The sequence below is a fragment of the Sapajus apella genome, unplaced genomic scaffold (assembly GCF_009761245.1).
Source record: "Sapajus apella isolate SASKATOON/1434 unplaced genomic scaffold, GSC_monkey_1.0 scaffold46, whole genome shotgun sequence".
Classification (NCBI taxonomy): Eukaryota; Metazoa; Chordata; class Mammalia; order Primates; family Cebidae; genus Sapajus; species Sapajus apella.
In genome coordinates, this window is record NW_022436986.1 from 3,146,230 (window position 1) to 3,163,333 (window position 17,104).

General features: G+C 37.3%; 1 protein-coding gene across 2 annotated transcripts in view; it reads left to right on the forward strand.

Moving 5' to 3' along the window:
* Positions 1-17,104, forward strand: part of DCAF10 (DDB1 and CUL4 associated factor 10) — a 55,560-nt gene that overhangs the window by 25,423 nt on the left and 13,033 nt on the right. Inside the window, exon 3 of one of the 2 annotated variants that reach the window (XM_032240106.1) lies at positions 11,300-11,497. The exons of the other annotated variant lie outside the window; for it this stretch is intronic. Within the exon in view, the coding sequence (XP_032095997.1) occupies positions 11,300-11,497 (198 nt within the window). The remainder of the gene's footprint in view (positions 1-11,299; positions 11,498-17,104) is intronic. 2 annotated transcript variants of the gene reach the window in all.

The following is a 17,104-nucleotide window of genomic DNA, read 5'->3' on the forward strand; positions in this document are numbered from 1 at the left end:
TGAGATATTTTACTTTCATTTTTTTCATGCTAAGTCTTCAAAATCCAGTTTGTATTTTATACTTACAGCACATCTTTTTTCTTTTTTTTTGAGACAGAGTCTCACTCTGTCACCCAGGCTGGAGTGCAGTGGCACGATCTCGGCTCACTGCAACCTCCGTCTCCTGGACTAAAGCCATTCTTGTGCCTCAGCCTCCCAAGTAGCTGGGATTACAGGCAAATGCCACCACATTCAGCTAATTTTTATGTATTTAGTAGAGACAGGGTTTCACCACATTGGCCAGGCTGGTCTTGACTTCAAGTGATCCGCCTGACCCAGCCTCCCAAAGTGCTGGGATTACAGGCGTCAGGCACCGCACCTGGCCATTAGAACATATCTTAATTCAGGACTGCCTATCGAGAACTCAAAAGCAAATGTAGGTAATGGCTACATTACCAAATTGGACAGTATGGTTCTAGACTGTAACAACAAATAAATTGTATGCATGGGGAGTTTTGTTAAGTGGGAAGATATAATATGTTTAGGCCCTCTTCATGTTCAAGAGGTAGACAAAAATAAGTAATTTAAAACTCTTCTAGAAAATATATAATTAAATATATGTGATGAAAAAAGATGACTAAAATAATAGAAATACAAACCATTATACCTCTCAAAGCAGCAGAAGGGCAAAAGAGAATAGTGAAAACTTAATCATTTCAGTAAAAAGAGAGTTTAAAAAAATAAAAAATTTTAAGCAAAAAAAGAGATCATAAATAGAATATAGAAAACAAGAAGTAGAAAGAGTTCCAAATATATGAATAGTTCAAAGTAAATATAAATAAACTAATCTTCTTTATTAAGAGTCAACAATTTGAATAAAAAGCCAAATGATTTATCTGTTGATCTATCACTCTTTAGCAATACCAAAAATAAAACCACTGAGAAATGGGAAAAGAATACTGATAGAAATGATCAATATCAGACAGATGAAAGACCAAAGTCTTTAATAAATATAAAATGAAACAGTACACATTAATAAAAGGAAAAGTCTACGCAGGAGATATAATAATTATGAACCTGAATGCACCTTAAATATAGCCTTAAAATACATAAAGCAAAAACAGAATTATAAAGAATTAGAAGTCTACAATGATAGTGAGATATTTTAATACAGTTCTGTCCAAAATTGGTAAGTCAAGCAGATAAAAATTAGGCAGTAGAAGATTTTAAAATATCCTGAACAAATGGCTGTTATTAAAAAGTCGAAAAAATACAGATGCTGGCAAGGTTATGGAGAAAAGGAGCACTTATACACTGTTGGTGACAGTGTAAATTATTCAACCATTGTGGAAAACAGTGTGGTGATTCCTCAAAGACCTAAAAACAACTACCATTCAACCCAGTAGTCCCATTACTGGGTACATACCCAAAGGAATAAAGACCCATGCATGCATATGTTCACTGCAGCACTATTCACAATAGCAAAGGCATGGAATCAACCTAAATGCCTATCAATGGCAGACTGGCTAAGGAAAATGTAGTACATATAATGGAATACTATGCAGCCATGGAATACTATGCAGCCATAAAGAGAATGAGATCATGTCCTTTGCAGGAACATGGGTAGAGCTGGGGGCCATTATCTTTAGCAAACTAATGCAGGAACAGAAAACCAAACACTGCATGTTCTCACTTAGAAGTGGGAGCTATATGATGAGAACACATGGTGGACACATAGAGGGGTGCAGCAGACACTGGGGCCTTCCAGAGAGTGGAGGGTGAGAGGAGGGAGAGGATCAGGAAAAATAACCAATGAGTACTAGACTTAATACCTGAGTGACTAAATAATCTGTACAACAAACCTCTATGACACAAGTTTAGCTATATAACAAACCTACACATGTACTTCTGAACTAAACCGTTTAGAAAAGTGGCTGGGCAGGGTGGCTCAAGCCTGGAATCTTAGCACTTTGGGAGGCTGAGGCAGGTGGATCACCTGAAGTCAAGAGTGGAGACTAGCCTGGCCAACATGGTGAAAGCCCGTCTCTACTGAAAATACCAAAAACACCCAAAAAACAAAAATTAGCCAGACGTGGTGGCATGTGCCTCTAATCCCAGCTACCCAGGAGGCAGGAGAATCACTGTAGCCGCCACCCAGGAGATGGCAGCTACAGTGAGCCGAGATTGTGCCACTGCACTCCAGCCTGAGCAACAGAGACTCTGTCTCAAAAAAAAAAAAAAGTTTAAAAAATCTAGTATTTCTTTTTAAAAAAAGGCAATATGAACAGAGTTAATGCATAGCTGAACAAATGAGAAAAGGTATTTACAATGTTAAAAGCTGACAAGGGATTAATACACAGAATATACAAGGAGTCCTGCAAATAAAAATAAGGATGGCAACCCCAGTAGAAAAATGGGCAAAGATATGGACAAACAGTTGATAGAAAGGAAACCCTCACAGCTGTTATGTATGTAAAGAGACGCTCAAAGTTAGTAATCACACAAATGAGGATTAGAATAAAATGCCACTTTACATCTACTGGACTGGCAAAAATTTAAAAGCTGGATAAGCCAAATGTTGGCATGGATGGGTTCTGTGCCATAATGGTTGATGGGGTGTGGATGCTACAACCTTTCTGGGAGGATCTGGGGCTACTAATGCTATGACCCAGCAGGAGTATAGTCCAGAGACATTCCCGTGGGATCCACAAGAGACCACAGGTCTGAGGTTGTTTGGTGTGGTTTAAGTGTGTGGTAGAGCACTGGAGCCAGCTGAGTGCCCACCATCAATGGGAGAATGCACAGGTGAAATGTGGCAGGTGACTCCAGGGTGATGTTTGGCAACGGGAACCCAGATTAGATATGCCTGTTCCACATGTATGAGATTTCAGAACCTAGTAGGTTTTTAGAATGAAGAAAAAGCAGAATATGTAATATATTATCATTTATGCAAATAAAACATACACCCAAATAAGACCAGAATACCTATTTCGTAAGAAAACCAACATAGAAGCACAGAAGCAATGTATCACTACACTTCGATCAGAACAAAATCGTTGCATAAATGGGTAGGGGAGGAAATGAAAGTTGGAGGTGGGGATAAATGGAAACAAATGCTTAGACAACAAAGTGACCTGGGAACCTTGCACAGATTGGTGATGAAAATATGCTACAATAGGATAAAAGGATGATTAACCCCACCTTCTGTATCTGAGGTCTCAAAAACAAGCAAGCAAACAAGCAGGTAGAAAACAAAAACAAAAAGAAAAGATGTAAAACAGAGTTACCAAAATGGTGGTAGATTTCATGTATTTACATTAAACAAATACGTTTTTAACAACAAAAAATATCCTGAACAGTGTTTCTAATTAAAAACAAATGCTGGATAAAATGTAATGTATATATATTTTTTTCTTTTCTTCTTTTTTTCTTTTCCCTGAGACGGAGTTTAGCTCTTGTTGCCCAGGCTGGAGTGCAATGGCATGATCTTGGCTCACCACAACCTCCACCTCCGGGTTCAAGTGATTCTCCTTCCTCAGCCTTCCTTAGTAGATTGGATTACAGGCATGCACCACCATGCCCGGCCAAGTTTGTATTTTTAGTAGAGATTGGGTTTCTCCATGTTGGTCAGGCTGGTCTCGAACTCCTGACCTCAGGTGATCTGCCTGCCTCAGCCTCCCAAAGTGCTGGGATTACAGGTATGATAAGACACCGTGCCTGGCCTATATTTTTCTAATGTGTAGTTGAGCTCATAAGAAATAAACGAATCCATGGGCCAAAAATGAAATGGAATCACGAATGCAAAGAAGTAAACAGGTGTTCAGTTGGCTTTTACCCTGAAGGCTTCTGCCAAGTACTGATGACCTTGAGCTTCTGTTTTGACAAGTATGAGAAGTAAAGGGAGCAGGAGAGTTAATTCTAGAACAGTTTAAGGTGAGGAGTTTAGTAGAAAGTGACTCTGCATAGGCTGTGACCCCAAAAGTGCTTACTTTCAGCAAAAAGGTGATCTAGAGATCACCATCTTGTTCATCTAGGCTGTGGCATTGGGGAGAGGAGCGGCTGAATATCTTAATTTATTTTTATTTTAGAGAGAGACTCCCTCTCTCTGCCTATTTTGCTAAAGCGTTATATAACCTATATACTAATCCTTTTAGAGAGAGAGAGACTCTCTCTCTAAAATATTTTAAATAAAAATGAAATAAAATTTTATTTTAGAGGTAGAGTCCCACTCTGTTGCCCAAGCTGGAGTTCAGTGGCATGATCATAGCTCACTGCATAGCTCAAGGGATCTTCCCATTTCAACCTCCCGAGTAACTGGCTATAGGTGTGTGCCACTACCTTAGCTATTTAAAAAAACTTTTTTTTACAAACAGGGTCTTGCTATGTTGTCCAGGCTTCTCTCACACTGCTGACCTCAAACAATCCTCCCACCTCGGCCTTCCTAAGTGCTGGAATTACAGGCATGAGCCACTGTGCCTGGCCCTTTTCTGTGAATATCTAACCACAGTCCAGCACTCATGCATGTATGGGACATAAATTCACATTACCATATGGTTCAAAATCTCCAGCCAACAATTTTCATTTGGATCCAGGTTGGAAGCACTGTCATGTACCTGTAAAAACAAATGCAAGTCTGGCAAGCACAGTGGCACACACCTGTAGTCCTAGCTTCGTGGGAGGCCGAGGCTGAGCCCAGGAGTTCATGGCCAGCCTGAGCAAAAGAGCAAGACCCACCTCTCAGAGAAAAGAAAAAAAAAAAAAAAAAGGAAAACAAACAAACAAATGCAGATCTTCTCTGGAGGCAAAAAGTCAGTATCATAAAGTTGTTTCTCCCCAAATTATTCTATAAATTCAGTGTAGTTTTAGTTAAAATACCAACAGAGTTTTTCACAAAACTTGATTTTAAAACTTACATAGAACAATAAGACAGGCATGGTGGTGCCTGCCTATAGCATGTAGTCTTAAAACTAGAGTAGATCAAGTGACAGTGGAATATCCCAGAAACAGACCTCTGTATCTGTAAAAATGTTGTATGTGATAGCAGGGGCATTATGAGACAGTGGGGGATGGAAATGGAAGAGAAGTTTGGCTACATATATAAAAAAATAGAATAAAATTAGATCTCTACTTCACACCATAAGTGAAAATAACTTCCAGTTAGATTAAAGATCTAATTATAAAAGCAAACTTTTAAAAGTTTAGGAGAAAGTATATAATACAGTTGTGTTCTAAGTGTAAGAAAGGAGTTTTTTTTTGAGGGGGGGATTACAGCTATGAGCCACCGTGCCCAGCCTGCATTAATTATTTTAAAAAATTAATCTTCAACTTCACCATATATTGCTAAACTGCTCTTCAAAATAATGTTACAAATTTATACTTCAGTAATATCTGAGTGTGTATTTCTCAACATTTCAAGAGAAATATCAAGCATTTTTCTGCCAATACTTGGTATTTATTATTTTTATTTGCACTTCCATAATAAATAATAAGCTTGAAAATCTTTCTATAGCTCATTGTAGTTTATCTTACGTGATTCTCTGCCTATTTTGCTAAAGCATTATCTTATATAACCTATATACTAATCCTCTTCTGGTTATATACATTGAAAATATCTTTACATCTTCTCCTACCAATAATATAGCCTATCTTCTCACATTGTTATAATGTCTTTGATTACAATGAAGTTGAAAATTTTTATGTAGCTGAATTGATCAATCCTTAATGATTTATGCTTTTTGTATCTTAAAAAATCCTTTCTTGGCTGGGCGCAGTGGCTCATGCCTGTAGTCCTAGCACTTTGGGAAGCCAAGGTGGACAGATCACCTGAGGCCGGGAGTTTGAGACCAGCCTGACCAACATGGAGGAAGCCTGTCTCTACTTGAAATACAAAATTAGCCAGGTGTGGTGGCACATGCCTGTAATCTCAGCTACTCGGAGGCTGAGGCAGGAGAATTGCTTGAACCTGGGAGTGGGAGGTTACAGTGAGCCGAGATTGCACCATTGTACTCCAACCTGGGCAACAAGAATGAAACTGTCCCCCCCAAAAAAACCCCGTTGGGGTTTTAAATCTATCTGTGCATTAAGTATTTTCTGTAGACTGAATAAAATATCTTTGTTATTTTTAAAAAATTTTCAAATATATGAACATGCTCAATTTTTTTAAAAAGGTTGACTAGGCCAGGCGTGGTAGCTCATGTCCATAATCCCAGCACTTTGGGAGACTGAGGTGGGTGGATTACCTGAGGTCGGGAGGTCAAGACCAGCCTGGTCAACATAGTGAAACCCCATCTTAACTAAAATACACACACAAAAAAAATTATCTGGGCATGGTATCAGGCACCTGTAATTCCAGCTACTTGGGAGGCTAAGGCAGGAGAATCCCTTGAACAACCCGGGAAGCAGAGGTTGCAGTGAGCTGAGAGCACGCCATTGCACTTCAGCCTGGGCAACAAGCTCAACAATTCTGTCTAAAAAAAAAAAAAAAAAGTTTTACTAACTTTACACTAGCCTTTTAGAAAATATTTTTTGTATATATTTTTCTCAATTATGTAATTTGGTTTTTTTTGAGACAGGGTTTCACTCCTGTCGCCTAGCCTGGAGTGCAATGGCGCTATCTCAACTCACTGCAACATCTGCCTCCCTGGCTCAAACAATTCTCTTGCCTCGGCCTCCTGAGTAGCTGGGACTACAGGTGTGTGCCACCACACTTGACTAATTTTTGTATTTTTTGTAGAGACAAGTTCTCAGCATGTTGCCCAGGCGGGTCTCAAACTCCTGAATTCAAATGATCAGCTGTCATCAGCCTCCCAAAGTGCTGTATTACAGGCATGAGCCACAGTGCCCAGTCTCAGTCACATAATTTCTGACAAATATGGAAGTCATTGAACTAGTTTTACTTTAAAAAGCATCATCAGGGCTGAGCGTGGTGGCTCACACCTGTAATCCCAGCACTTTGGGAGGTGAGGCGGGCAGATCATTTGAGGCCAGGAGTTCAAGACCAGCCTGGCCAAAATGGTGAAACCCGGTCTCTACTGAAAATACAAAAATTAGCTGGGTGTGGTGGCGGGTGCCTGTGATCCCATCTATTCTGGAGACTGAGACAGGAGAATGACTTGAGTCCAGAAGGTGGAGGTTGCAGTGAATAGAGATCATGCCACAGCATTGCGGCTCAGGAGACAGAGTGAGACAACATCCTAAATAAATAAATAAATAAGCCAAGCATGGTGGCGGGTGCCTGTAGTCGCAGTTACTTGGGAGGCTGAGGCAGGAGAATTGCTTGAAGCCAGGAGGCAGAGGTTGCAGTGAGCTGAGATCATGCCATTGCACTCCAGCCTGGGCAACAAGAGCGAAACTCAGTCTCAAACAAACAAACAAAAAAACAAACAAACAAACAAAAAAAGCATAATCAGTAAAGGTAAACCTGTAAGGGAAAAATGGATTTGACAATATAAGAATTAAAATTTTGATTAGCTGAGCATGGTGGCATGTGCCCATAGTCCCAGCTACTGAGGAGGCTGAGAGAGGAGGGTTGCTTGAGCCTAGGAAGTTGAGGCTGCAGTGAGCCATAATCACCATTGCACTCCAGCCAGGGCAACAGAGACCCTGTCTCAAGAAAAAAAGAATTAAAATTTTGATACGGTAAGAAAACATAAACCATATTAAAAGATAGAAATAGATAGAAAAATATATGCAATGCACAGTATTTGAAAAACGGATATATTATCTTTAAAGATGTTTTTTACAACTCAGTAATTAATCCTACAGTTGTAAAATCAGCAAGGAACATGAACAGCAAAGACATAATTTTCTAATAAATGTGAAAAAGGTTCAACTTTACTAAAAATAAAAGTTTCAACTTAAAACAAGATGATTTTTTTTTCCTAGCACTTAAATTTTTTTTTTTAAAGACCTATGTGGCAACAATTTGGAAAATGGACATTCTTCTAACTGCTGGTGGAATTGTATATTGGTATGTTTTTCTGGAGGACAATTTGATTATATTTTTTTAAAATGTACATTTAAAAAAATTCCATTTTAGCAATGTTTTTCTGGGAATATACTTAGAGAAATAAATAGGGATGTGATTAATATTTGGCTGTAAGTATGCTCATCTTAGTGTTTTTTAGTAGTAAAAAATTACAAGCAATAAAAATACCCCACAATTGCATATTCATTTTAAAAAGAAGCCGGGCATGGTGGCTCACCCCTGTAATCCCAGCACTTTGGGAGGCCGAGGCGGGCGGATCATCTGAGGTCAGGAGTTCAAGACAAGTCCTGCCAACCTGATGAAACCCTGTCTCTACTAAAAATACAAAAATTAACTGGGTGTGGTGGCGGGCACCTGTAATCCCAGCTACTCTGGAGGCTGAAGCATGAGACTCACTTGAATCCAGGAAACGGAGTTTGGAGTGAGCCAAGATCCTGCCACTGCACTCCAGCCTGGGGGACAGAGCAAGACTCGTCTCAAAAAAATTTTAAAAAAATAAAAAGAATTAGGTTTAAAACCTATAAATTAAGCTAAACATCAAGAAAGTGATTATTTTTGTGATGGATTTTTTTTTCATTAAAAGTATTTTCAATAGAAATGTTTTTTGTTATTGTTCTTTTTAAAATAAGAGATGGGGTTTTGTCGTGTTGCCCAGGTTGATCTTGAACTCCTGAGCTCAAGTGATCTGCCCATCTCGGCCTCCCAAAGTGTTGGGATTATAGGCATGAGCTACCACCACACCTGGCCAGGAAATGTATTTTTATAATTAAAAAATAGTTACTGGAAATCACCATAGAATAAATCCATAATGTGTCCCCTACTCATCTCTACTTTCCCACACACAGCACTCCTAACTGCTGCTTCTCAAGAGGACACCATCCCCTTACATGCCACCTTTGCTTACTCTTTGACCACTTAGAGTGTTCCTGCTCATCTTTTAGTCAATTCAAATGATACCATCATGAAGTCTTTCCCAGCCACCCTCCACACAATTACTTTGTGTAATTATGTAGTTAAAATGTCTTTTCTGCTGGGCAGTGAACTCCTCTTTCATTTATTTTATATATTATTTTATAATTATTTGTTGAATGCATATGTGTCTGGCATCATGTGTATTATATATTGCAGATCTAACCATGAGCCTAGGCAGATAGGTTCTTTCTGCCTTCAAGGAGTTTATAGCCTTGTAAAGTTGTTCCTTACAGTATAATATTGAGTATTACAATAGAAGCTCCCAGAATGCTTTGGGAACTCAGAGAATTGGTAGGTCTAACAGGCTGGTTAAACAGGGAAGGATTCCTGGAGGGGATAACAGCTGAATACCGTTATACACCACATAACAACATTTAAGTGAGTGACGCCATATACAACAGTGGTTCCAGAAGATTATAATGTTTCAGTGAGTGGTGCCACATACAACAGTGGTTCCAGAAGATTATAATGGAGGTGAAAAGTTTCTATTGCTTAATACTTACTATGTTATACTTTTTATTGTTATTTTAGAATGTACTACTCCTTTTTTAAAAAAAAAAAAAAAGTAAACTGTAAAACAGCCTCAGGTAGGTTCTTCAGGAGGTATTCCAGAAGAAGCCATTGTTACCAGGAGATGTGTGTTATTGCCTCTGGAGGCCTTCCAGTGAGGCAAGATGTGGAGGTGGAAGACAGTGATATTGATGATTTTGACCCTGTGTAGGATTAGGCTAATGTGTGTCTTTGTTTCTAACAAAAAAGTTTAAAAAGTAAACATTTTAATATAAAAAAGTTTATAAAATAAGGATATAAAGAAAAAATATTTTTGTACAGTTGTACAATGTGTTTGTGTTTAAGCTGTTATTACAAAAGAATGAAAAGTTTAAAAAATTAAAAATTCATGAAGTAAAAAAAGCTATAGTAATCTAATGTTAATTTATTACTGAAGAAAAAATTTTAAATTAATTTAGTGTAACCTAAGGGTACAGTGTTTATAATGTCTACAATAACAGACAGTAATGCCCTAGGCCTTCACACTGACTCAATCCTCACTCACTGACTCACCCAGAGCAACTCTCACTCCTGCAAGCTCCATTCAAGGTAAGTGCCTTTTACAGATGTAACATTTTAAATATTTTATACAGTACTTTCACTGTATTTTTTCTATCTTTTGATATACAAATACTTACAATTGTGTTACAGTTGTCTACAGTATTTAGTACAGTAACATGCTGTGCACATTTGTAGCTTATGAATGATAGGCTATATACCATATAACCTCAGTGTGTTGTAGGCTGTATGATCTAGGTTTGTGTAAGTACATTCTATGATGTTCACACAACAACAAAATCACCTAATGACACATTTCTCAGAATGTATTCCATCATTAAGCCACACATGACTGTATTAAAAAGCAAGCAAGAATTAGCCAGATCAATGGACAGGGGGAAGGTTGTTTCAGGTAACAGAAAGAACCTGTGTAAAGGCCTGGCATTTGAAAACCATGATCAATTTCAGGAAGATCATTACGGTATTTGTGGATATTGAGGTTGATTTCTGACAATTATTTGTAAATTTATCTTGGAAGAAGTGCCAGAATTCATTTCTTCTGTAAGAGATTAGGATAACAGCATGCATTAAAGAAAGCATTCTAATGTTAAACGAAAATTCAGTATAAATAGTTTATTTTTTAAGTATTTGTATTAAATATATTGTCACTAAGGATTGAGAAGTTAGTGTAAAATAATAAAAAGTCTGAATTATAGAGTATTTTAAGTCTATTTCTTAATCTTGATTGGTCCTAAAAAATGTTGCTAAGAGATTATTTGGGAAATAACCTTGAGTTAAAAGATTTAAAATAATGGCAATTCTTTTAGCAATTTTTGTATGTAAATGTGTTCTAAATAGAAAAAGATGTTCCTTGTAGCAGAGCAAATATTTCTCATGATTTTGATGATGTGTATGGTGTCCCTCTCAACAATCAAGTCTTCAAAACTTCCTCTATCTCCTATTAAATTCTCTCTCATCATTTTTGTTTCCTATACAGATTCTCAAGTTCTTTTTTTCCCTTCTATCACTTCACTGTTTTCCAAACACTTACCCCTATTTCCAATTCCAAATAAAAATCGGTAATTTAAAGCAAATGGATCCAATTGCAATGTGACTGTGATTAAAGCATAGTATCCTGGCTCTGTGATCATGTGAAGTATACTTATAGTATATCAGGGTCACTGGGTTTATATAGTGAGTGTGTAGTCCTTTTTCTTTATTTCTTGACTAGGTAATATAGTGACTGTTTCTTAAATCAAGTTTCCTTCAAAAAGAGATTAAATGAACCAGGGTTTTGTTTTTCTGCTTTTATAGATTTCTTGATAACCGGCTGTTTGCTACCTGCTCTGATGACACTACAATAGCACTATGGGATCTCAGAAAATTGAACACCAAAGTATGCACTTTACATGGTCACACTAGCTGGGTGAAGAACATCGAATATGATACTAATACAAGACTCTTAGTAACATCAGGATTTGATGGAAATGTCATTATTTGGGACACTAACAGGTTTGTGAATAGGAGATCATGTTAGGATTATGAACAAAAACTTTTTTTAAAGATGGTGAACAAATTCAGTGTTCTGTCCTAGCCTCAAGAAAGAAACTGGCTTTAGGAAAAACAATCAAAAAGTGATGATATCTTTTGTTACTTGTACCTAGTCATATATTGTAACTAAAAACTTTGGAGAAAATTATCTAGGAAGGAGTCCAACTAGTAGAGTTAATGATGAAAACTGGCTTATAGAGTTTCCTGAATTTAAGGAAAAAATATTTTTGTTATTTCTCCTGTGAAACTAAACTATTTCTCATTTTTTGTTCCCCCAATTCTACATACATTTATTTTGTAATATTTGTTCTTTGTTTTCATGCATTGAGAGAGTAGATTTCATTTGGAGTGGTACTGATCTTAAAGGGAATGTTTGGAAATAAAGCCTGGGGCAGTGTTGGTTGTCACTATGGGAGAAGAGAGATAACTACTAGCATTTAGTCAGCAAAGACCAGAGTTCCTAAACATCCTGCAGTACACAGGTCAGTGTGCACAGTGGACTAATTGTCCCACCTAAAATGCCAGTTGTGCCTCTGTTGTGAAACATTCCAGTAAAATGTCTCCTTATAAAGAAATTGACATTTAAAGAGTTGAGGTTTGAAAAATAATTAAAATATGCCTGCTTTGCTAGCCATGGTGAAATGATAATGTAGTAAACACACCATGATCATTCATGCCCCCCTGATTTTTTATTTTTTGTAGAGAGGGGGTCTCGCTATGCTGCCCAGGCTGGTCTTAAACTCCTGGGCTCAAGTGATCCTCCTGCCTCAGCCTCCCAAAGTACAGGGATTATGGGCAGGAGCCATTGTGTGTGGCCATCATTTCTGAAATATTATTTTTAAAAGTCATATGTAAAAAGACAGGGGCTATTCTTAGAGATTTCTAGCTATCCATACTCTTTGAGTGGAAGACAAAATTATTGGTTGTCTTTAGACAAAGACAAGCATACCTACTAAATGAATTTGTTTACTAAAATTTAGAAATAAAATTTGAATAGAAATATAAATGATAACTTCCAAATTAGTAGAGGGTAAAAAACTAATAAAACATGATTAATCAAGCAGAGAAGGGAAGGAAAAAAAGAGAATTATTCAAAAGAATGGGTAAATTGGGAAGCACAAAACTAGTCATATACTGCAACTAAAAATGTTGGAGAAAATTATATAAGAAGGAGAGCAAGTCATATAGTTAATGATGAAAACTGGCTTATAAAATGAGTTTCCTGAACTTCATGAAAAATATTTTTTGTTATTTCACAAAGCATAAAACTGTTAGGCAGATGACCTAAGCTTCAATCCAAATATTAATAATTGTGAGAAACATATATGGACTAAACTGTCCAGTTAAAAATAGTGTTAAATTAGATTAAAAATAAAACAACTATATTTTCTTTGTAAGGGACACAGATAAAGCATACAAACCCGGGAAAGTTGAAAGTAAAAGGATGAGAAAAAAAACATAATTATTCATCAAAGGCAAAACAGTTGTAGCTACATTAATAGCAGATAAAATAAACTTTAAGGCAAAAAGCATTATTATTGATAAAAAGGTTCTCTAATAAAAGATTCATTTCATAAAATATAAAAGAATTATCAGCTTATATGCACCTAAAAACAGTATAAAACTATAAAAAGCAAAAGTATTAAGCTAATATAAATGCTAAGGAAAAAAAAAAGTAGACAGAATTACAAGAAAGAAGTGAGAAATCCCCATCTCAGTGGAAAATATTAACAGCCTTCTCTCATTTACTAATAGATAAGATAGCCAAAAATGGGCCAGGCATAGTGGCTCATGCCTGTAATCCCAGCACTTTGGGAGGCCGAGGTGGGCAGATCACTTGAGGTCAGGAGACCAGCCTGGCCAACATGGTGAAAACTCCATCTCTACTAAAAATACAAAAATTAGGCCAGGCGTGACAGCTCACGCCTGTAATCCCAGCACTTTGGGAGGCTGAGGTGGGTGGATCACGAGATCAAGAGATCGGGACCATCCTGGTCAACATGGTGAAACCCCATCTCTACTAAAAAAAAAATACAAAAATTAGCTGGGCATGGTGCCACACGCCTGTAGTCTCAGCTACTCCGGAGGCTGAGGCAGAATTGCTTGAACCCGGGAGGCGGAGGTTGCAGTGAGCCAAGATAGTGCCACTGCACTCCAGCCTGGCGCCTGGTGACAGAGCACGACTCTGTCTCAAAAAAAAAAAAAAAAAAAAGAAAGGCCAATCTGTAATATGAATGTAAATACAAATATTCTAAATGCAAGGAAATTAAACCCTACAATATAGTAAATATCATGACCAAGTTGGGCTTACTCAAGGAATGAAAAGATGGTTTATCAATAGAAATTATATTAATATAATTACCCACATTAACAGATAAAATGGATAAACCTATATGATTGTTTCAAATGAGGAGTAAGATTCAACATTTAGTCATAATTAAAAACAAAAGAAAGGAGACATCATAACCAACCTTACAGAAATCAAACGGATTAATAAAGAATACTATGAGCAACTTTATGGCAACAAATTAGGCAACATAGATGAACAGATAAGATACCTAGGGAGTCATAAATTACTGAAACTGACAAGATAAATAGAAAATCTATAGATTTATAGACCTATAGCAGGTAAAGAAATTGAATTGGTAAATTTTTTTTTTTCAGATGGAGTCAGTCACTGCAACGTCTGGCTCCTGGGTTCAAGTGATCCTTCTGCCTCAGCCTACTAAGTAGCTGGGATTACAGGTGCCCTCCACCACCCCTGGCTAATTTTTGTATTTTTAGTAGAGACAGGGTTTTACCATGTTGGTCAGGCTGGTCTGAAACTCCTGACCTGAGGTGATCTGCCCACCTCTGCCTCCCAAAGTTGCTGGGTTTACAGGTTCAGTGAGCCACTGTGCCTGGCCTGAATTGGTAATTTAAAAATACTCCCACATGAAAAGCCCAGAATCAAATGGCGTCACTGAATAATTCTACCAAATATTTACATAGTAAATAATAATAATCCTTCATAAACTCTTCCAGAATATAGAGGAGACAGGATGTTTTCCAACTCAGTCTTTGAGTCTAGTATTATCCTGATACCAAACCAGACAGACACCGTAAGAATAGAAACTACACAGCCAGGCGTGTTGGCTCACATCTGTAATCCTAGCACTTTGGGAGGTGGAGGCAGGTGGTTCACTTGAGGTCAGGAGTTTGAGACCAGCCTGACCAACATGGTGAAACCCCATCTCTACTAAAAATACAAAAATTAGCCAGGTGTGGTGGGTGGCACATGCCTGTAATCTCAGCTACTTGGGAGGCTGAGGCAGGAGAATCATGTGAACCCAGGAGGTTGCAGTGAGCTGAGATCACACCATTGCACTCCAGCCTTGGGGACAAGAGCGAAATTCTGTCTCAAAAAAAAAAAAAATATTAGCAAAGCTAACAATATATGTAAAACATTTTTATGTCATCACCAAGTGGAATTTATCCCAGGAATACAGGATTGGTCTAACTAACAAAATCAGTTAATATAACACATCATACTAATAAAGATCAAAACCCACATGATCAAGACAGAAAGCACTTGACAAAAATCTCTTTGTGATAAAACTAGGCCTAAAAGAGAATGTATTCAACAGCTAAGAATCTTGCTTAACATTGAAAGACTGAATGCATTCCCCCTAAGATTGGAAGCAAGGCTCTCACCACTTTTATTTGATATTATACTGGAGGTACAACATTGCACTGGAGGTGCAATCAGGTAAGAAAAAGAAAGAAAAGACATTCAGATTGGAAAGGAAGAAGTAAAACTCTCTTCATATGCAGGAGATATGTTCCTGCATATAGAAAATAGTAAGGAACTACCAAGAAATCCACTAGACTTAAGAAACAAGTTTAGTAAATTGAAAAGATATACAAGATTAATATAAACAATCAATTGCATTTCTACTTATAAGCAATGAACAATCCAAAAATGAATGAAGAAAATAATTTCATTCACAATAGCATCAAAAAGGGTAAAATACATAGGAATAAATTTAACAAAATAAGTATGAGATTTGTACACTGAAAACTATAAAACATTGCCAAAGCGAATATAAATGTAATGTAAATAAATGGAGAGGTAGTCCATGTTCATGGATTAGAAGACTCCATATTATTAATCCATAACATGTATTGGCAAGGGTTTGGAGAAACTGGCACCATCATTGCTGAAACCCACATCGCTGGTGGGAATGTAAAATGGAATAGTCACTTTAGAAAACAATTTGGCAATTTCATAAAATGTTAAACATGGAGTTACCATATGACCCACCAATCACATTCCTAGATATCTACTCAAGAAAAATGAATGTATGTGGCCACACCAAGACTTGTAAGTGAATGTTTATAGTAGCACTCATAATAAGCAAAAAAGGGAAGCAATCCAAATATCCAGCAAGTGGTAAATAAACCAAATGTGTTATATTTATGCAACAAAATAATATTTGGCAATGAAAACGAACAAAGACTTGATACATGCTACAACATGAATGGACCTCAAAAAATTATGCTGCGTGAAAAAAGCCAACTTGCAAAAGACTACTTACTGTATGAGTCTATTTATATGAAATATCCAGAATAGGTAACTCTATAGAGACAGAAAGTTGATTAGTAGTTGCCTGGAGGTGAGAATGGGAACAGAGAATGCTTGCTAATGGGTAGGAGGAATCTTTTAAGGTGATGAAAATGATCTAAAACTGGATTGTGTTGATGATTGCACTTCTCTACAAATTTAATCAAAAATTACTTTACACCTAAAATGAGTGACTTTTTATGGCATGTAAGTTATGCCTTAATTAAATTCTTGAATCATTAACTAGAGACAGAAGGAAATGTAGGAAATGTATCAAAAGTATACACTAAAAATTACAGCACTTTTTTTTTTTTGAGACAGAGTCTTGCTCTGTCACCTAGGCTGGAGTGCAGTGTTGCAATCTTGGCTCACTGCAACCTCTGCCTCCCAGATTCAAGCAATTCTCCTGCCTCAGCATCCCCAGCAGCTGGTATTACAGGCATGTGCCACCATGCCTGGCTAATTTTTTGCATTTTTAGTACAGATGGGGTTTCACCATGTTAGCCAGGATAGTCTCGATCTCCTGACGGTGATCCACCCACCTTGGCCTCCCAAAGTGCTGGTATTACAGGCATGAACCACCATGCCCGGCTTACAGCACATTTTTAAACGGTGAACCTTAAGAAGTTTTCTCCATAATATCTGGAAGGAGAACTTGCTCACTGTTACTACTACTGTTTATCAGTGTCATGGGGTAAAGTAGGGGAGGGTACTAGTTGGTGCAATAAAAGAAAGAAGAAAACAATTATATATGGATTGGAAATAAGAAAACATTATTATTCACAGATGATTTATCAGGGGTTGGCAAACTATTTCTGTAAAGGACCAGGTAGTTCATATTTTAGGCTTTGTGTACTACATGGTCTCTAAGCTGTCACAGATGATACATAAATAAATAGATGTGGCTGTGCTCATACAAACTTTATAAAACCAGGCAGTAGCCAGGCACAGTGGCTCATGCCTGT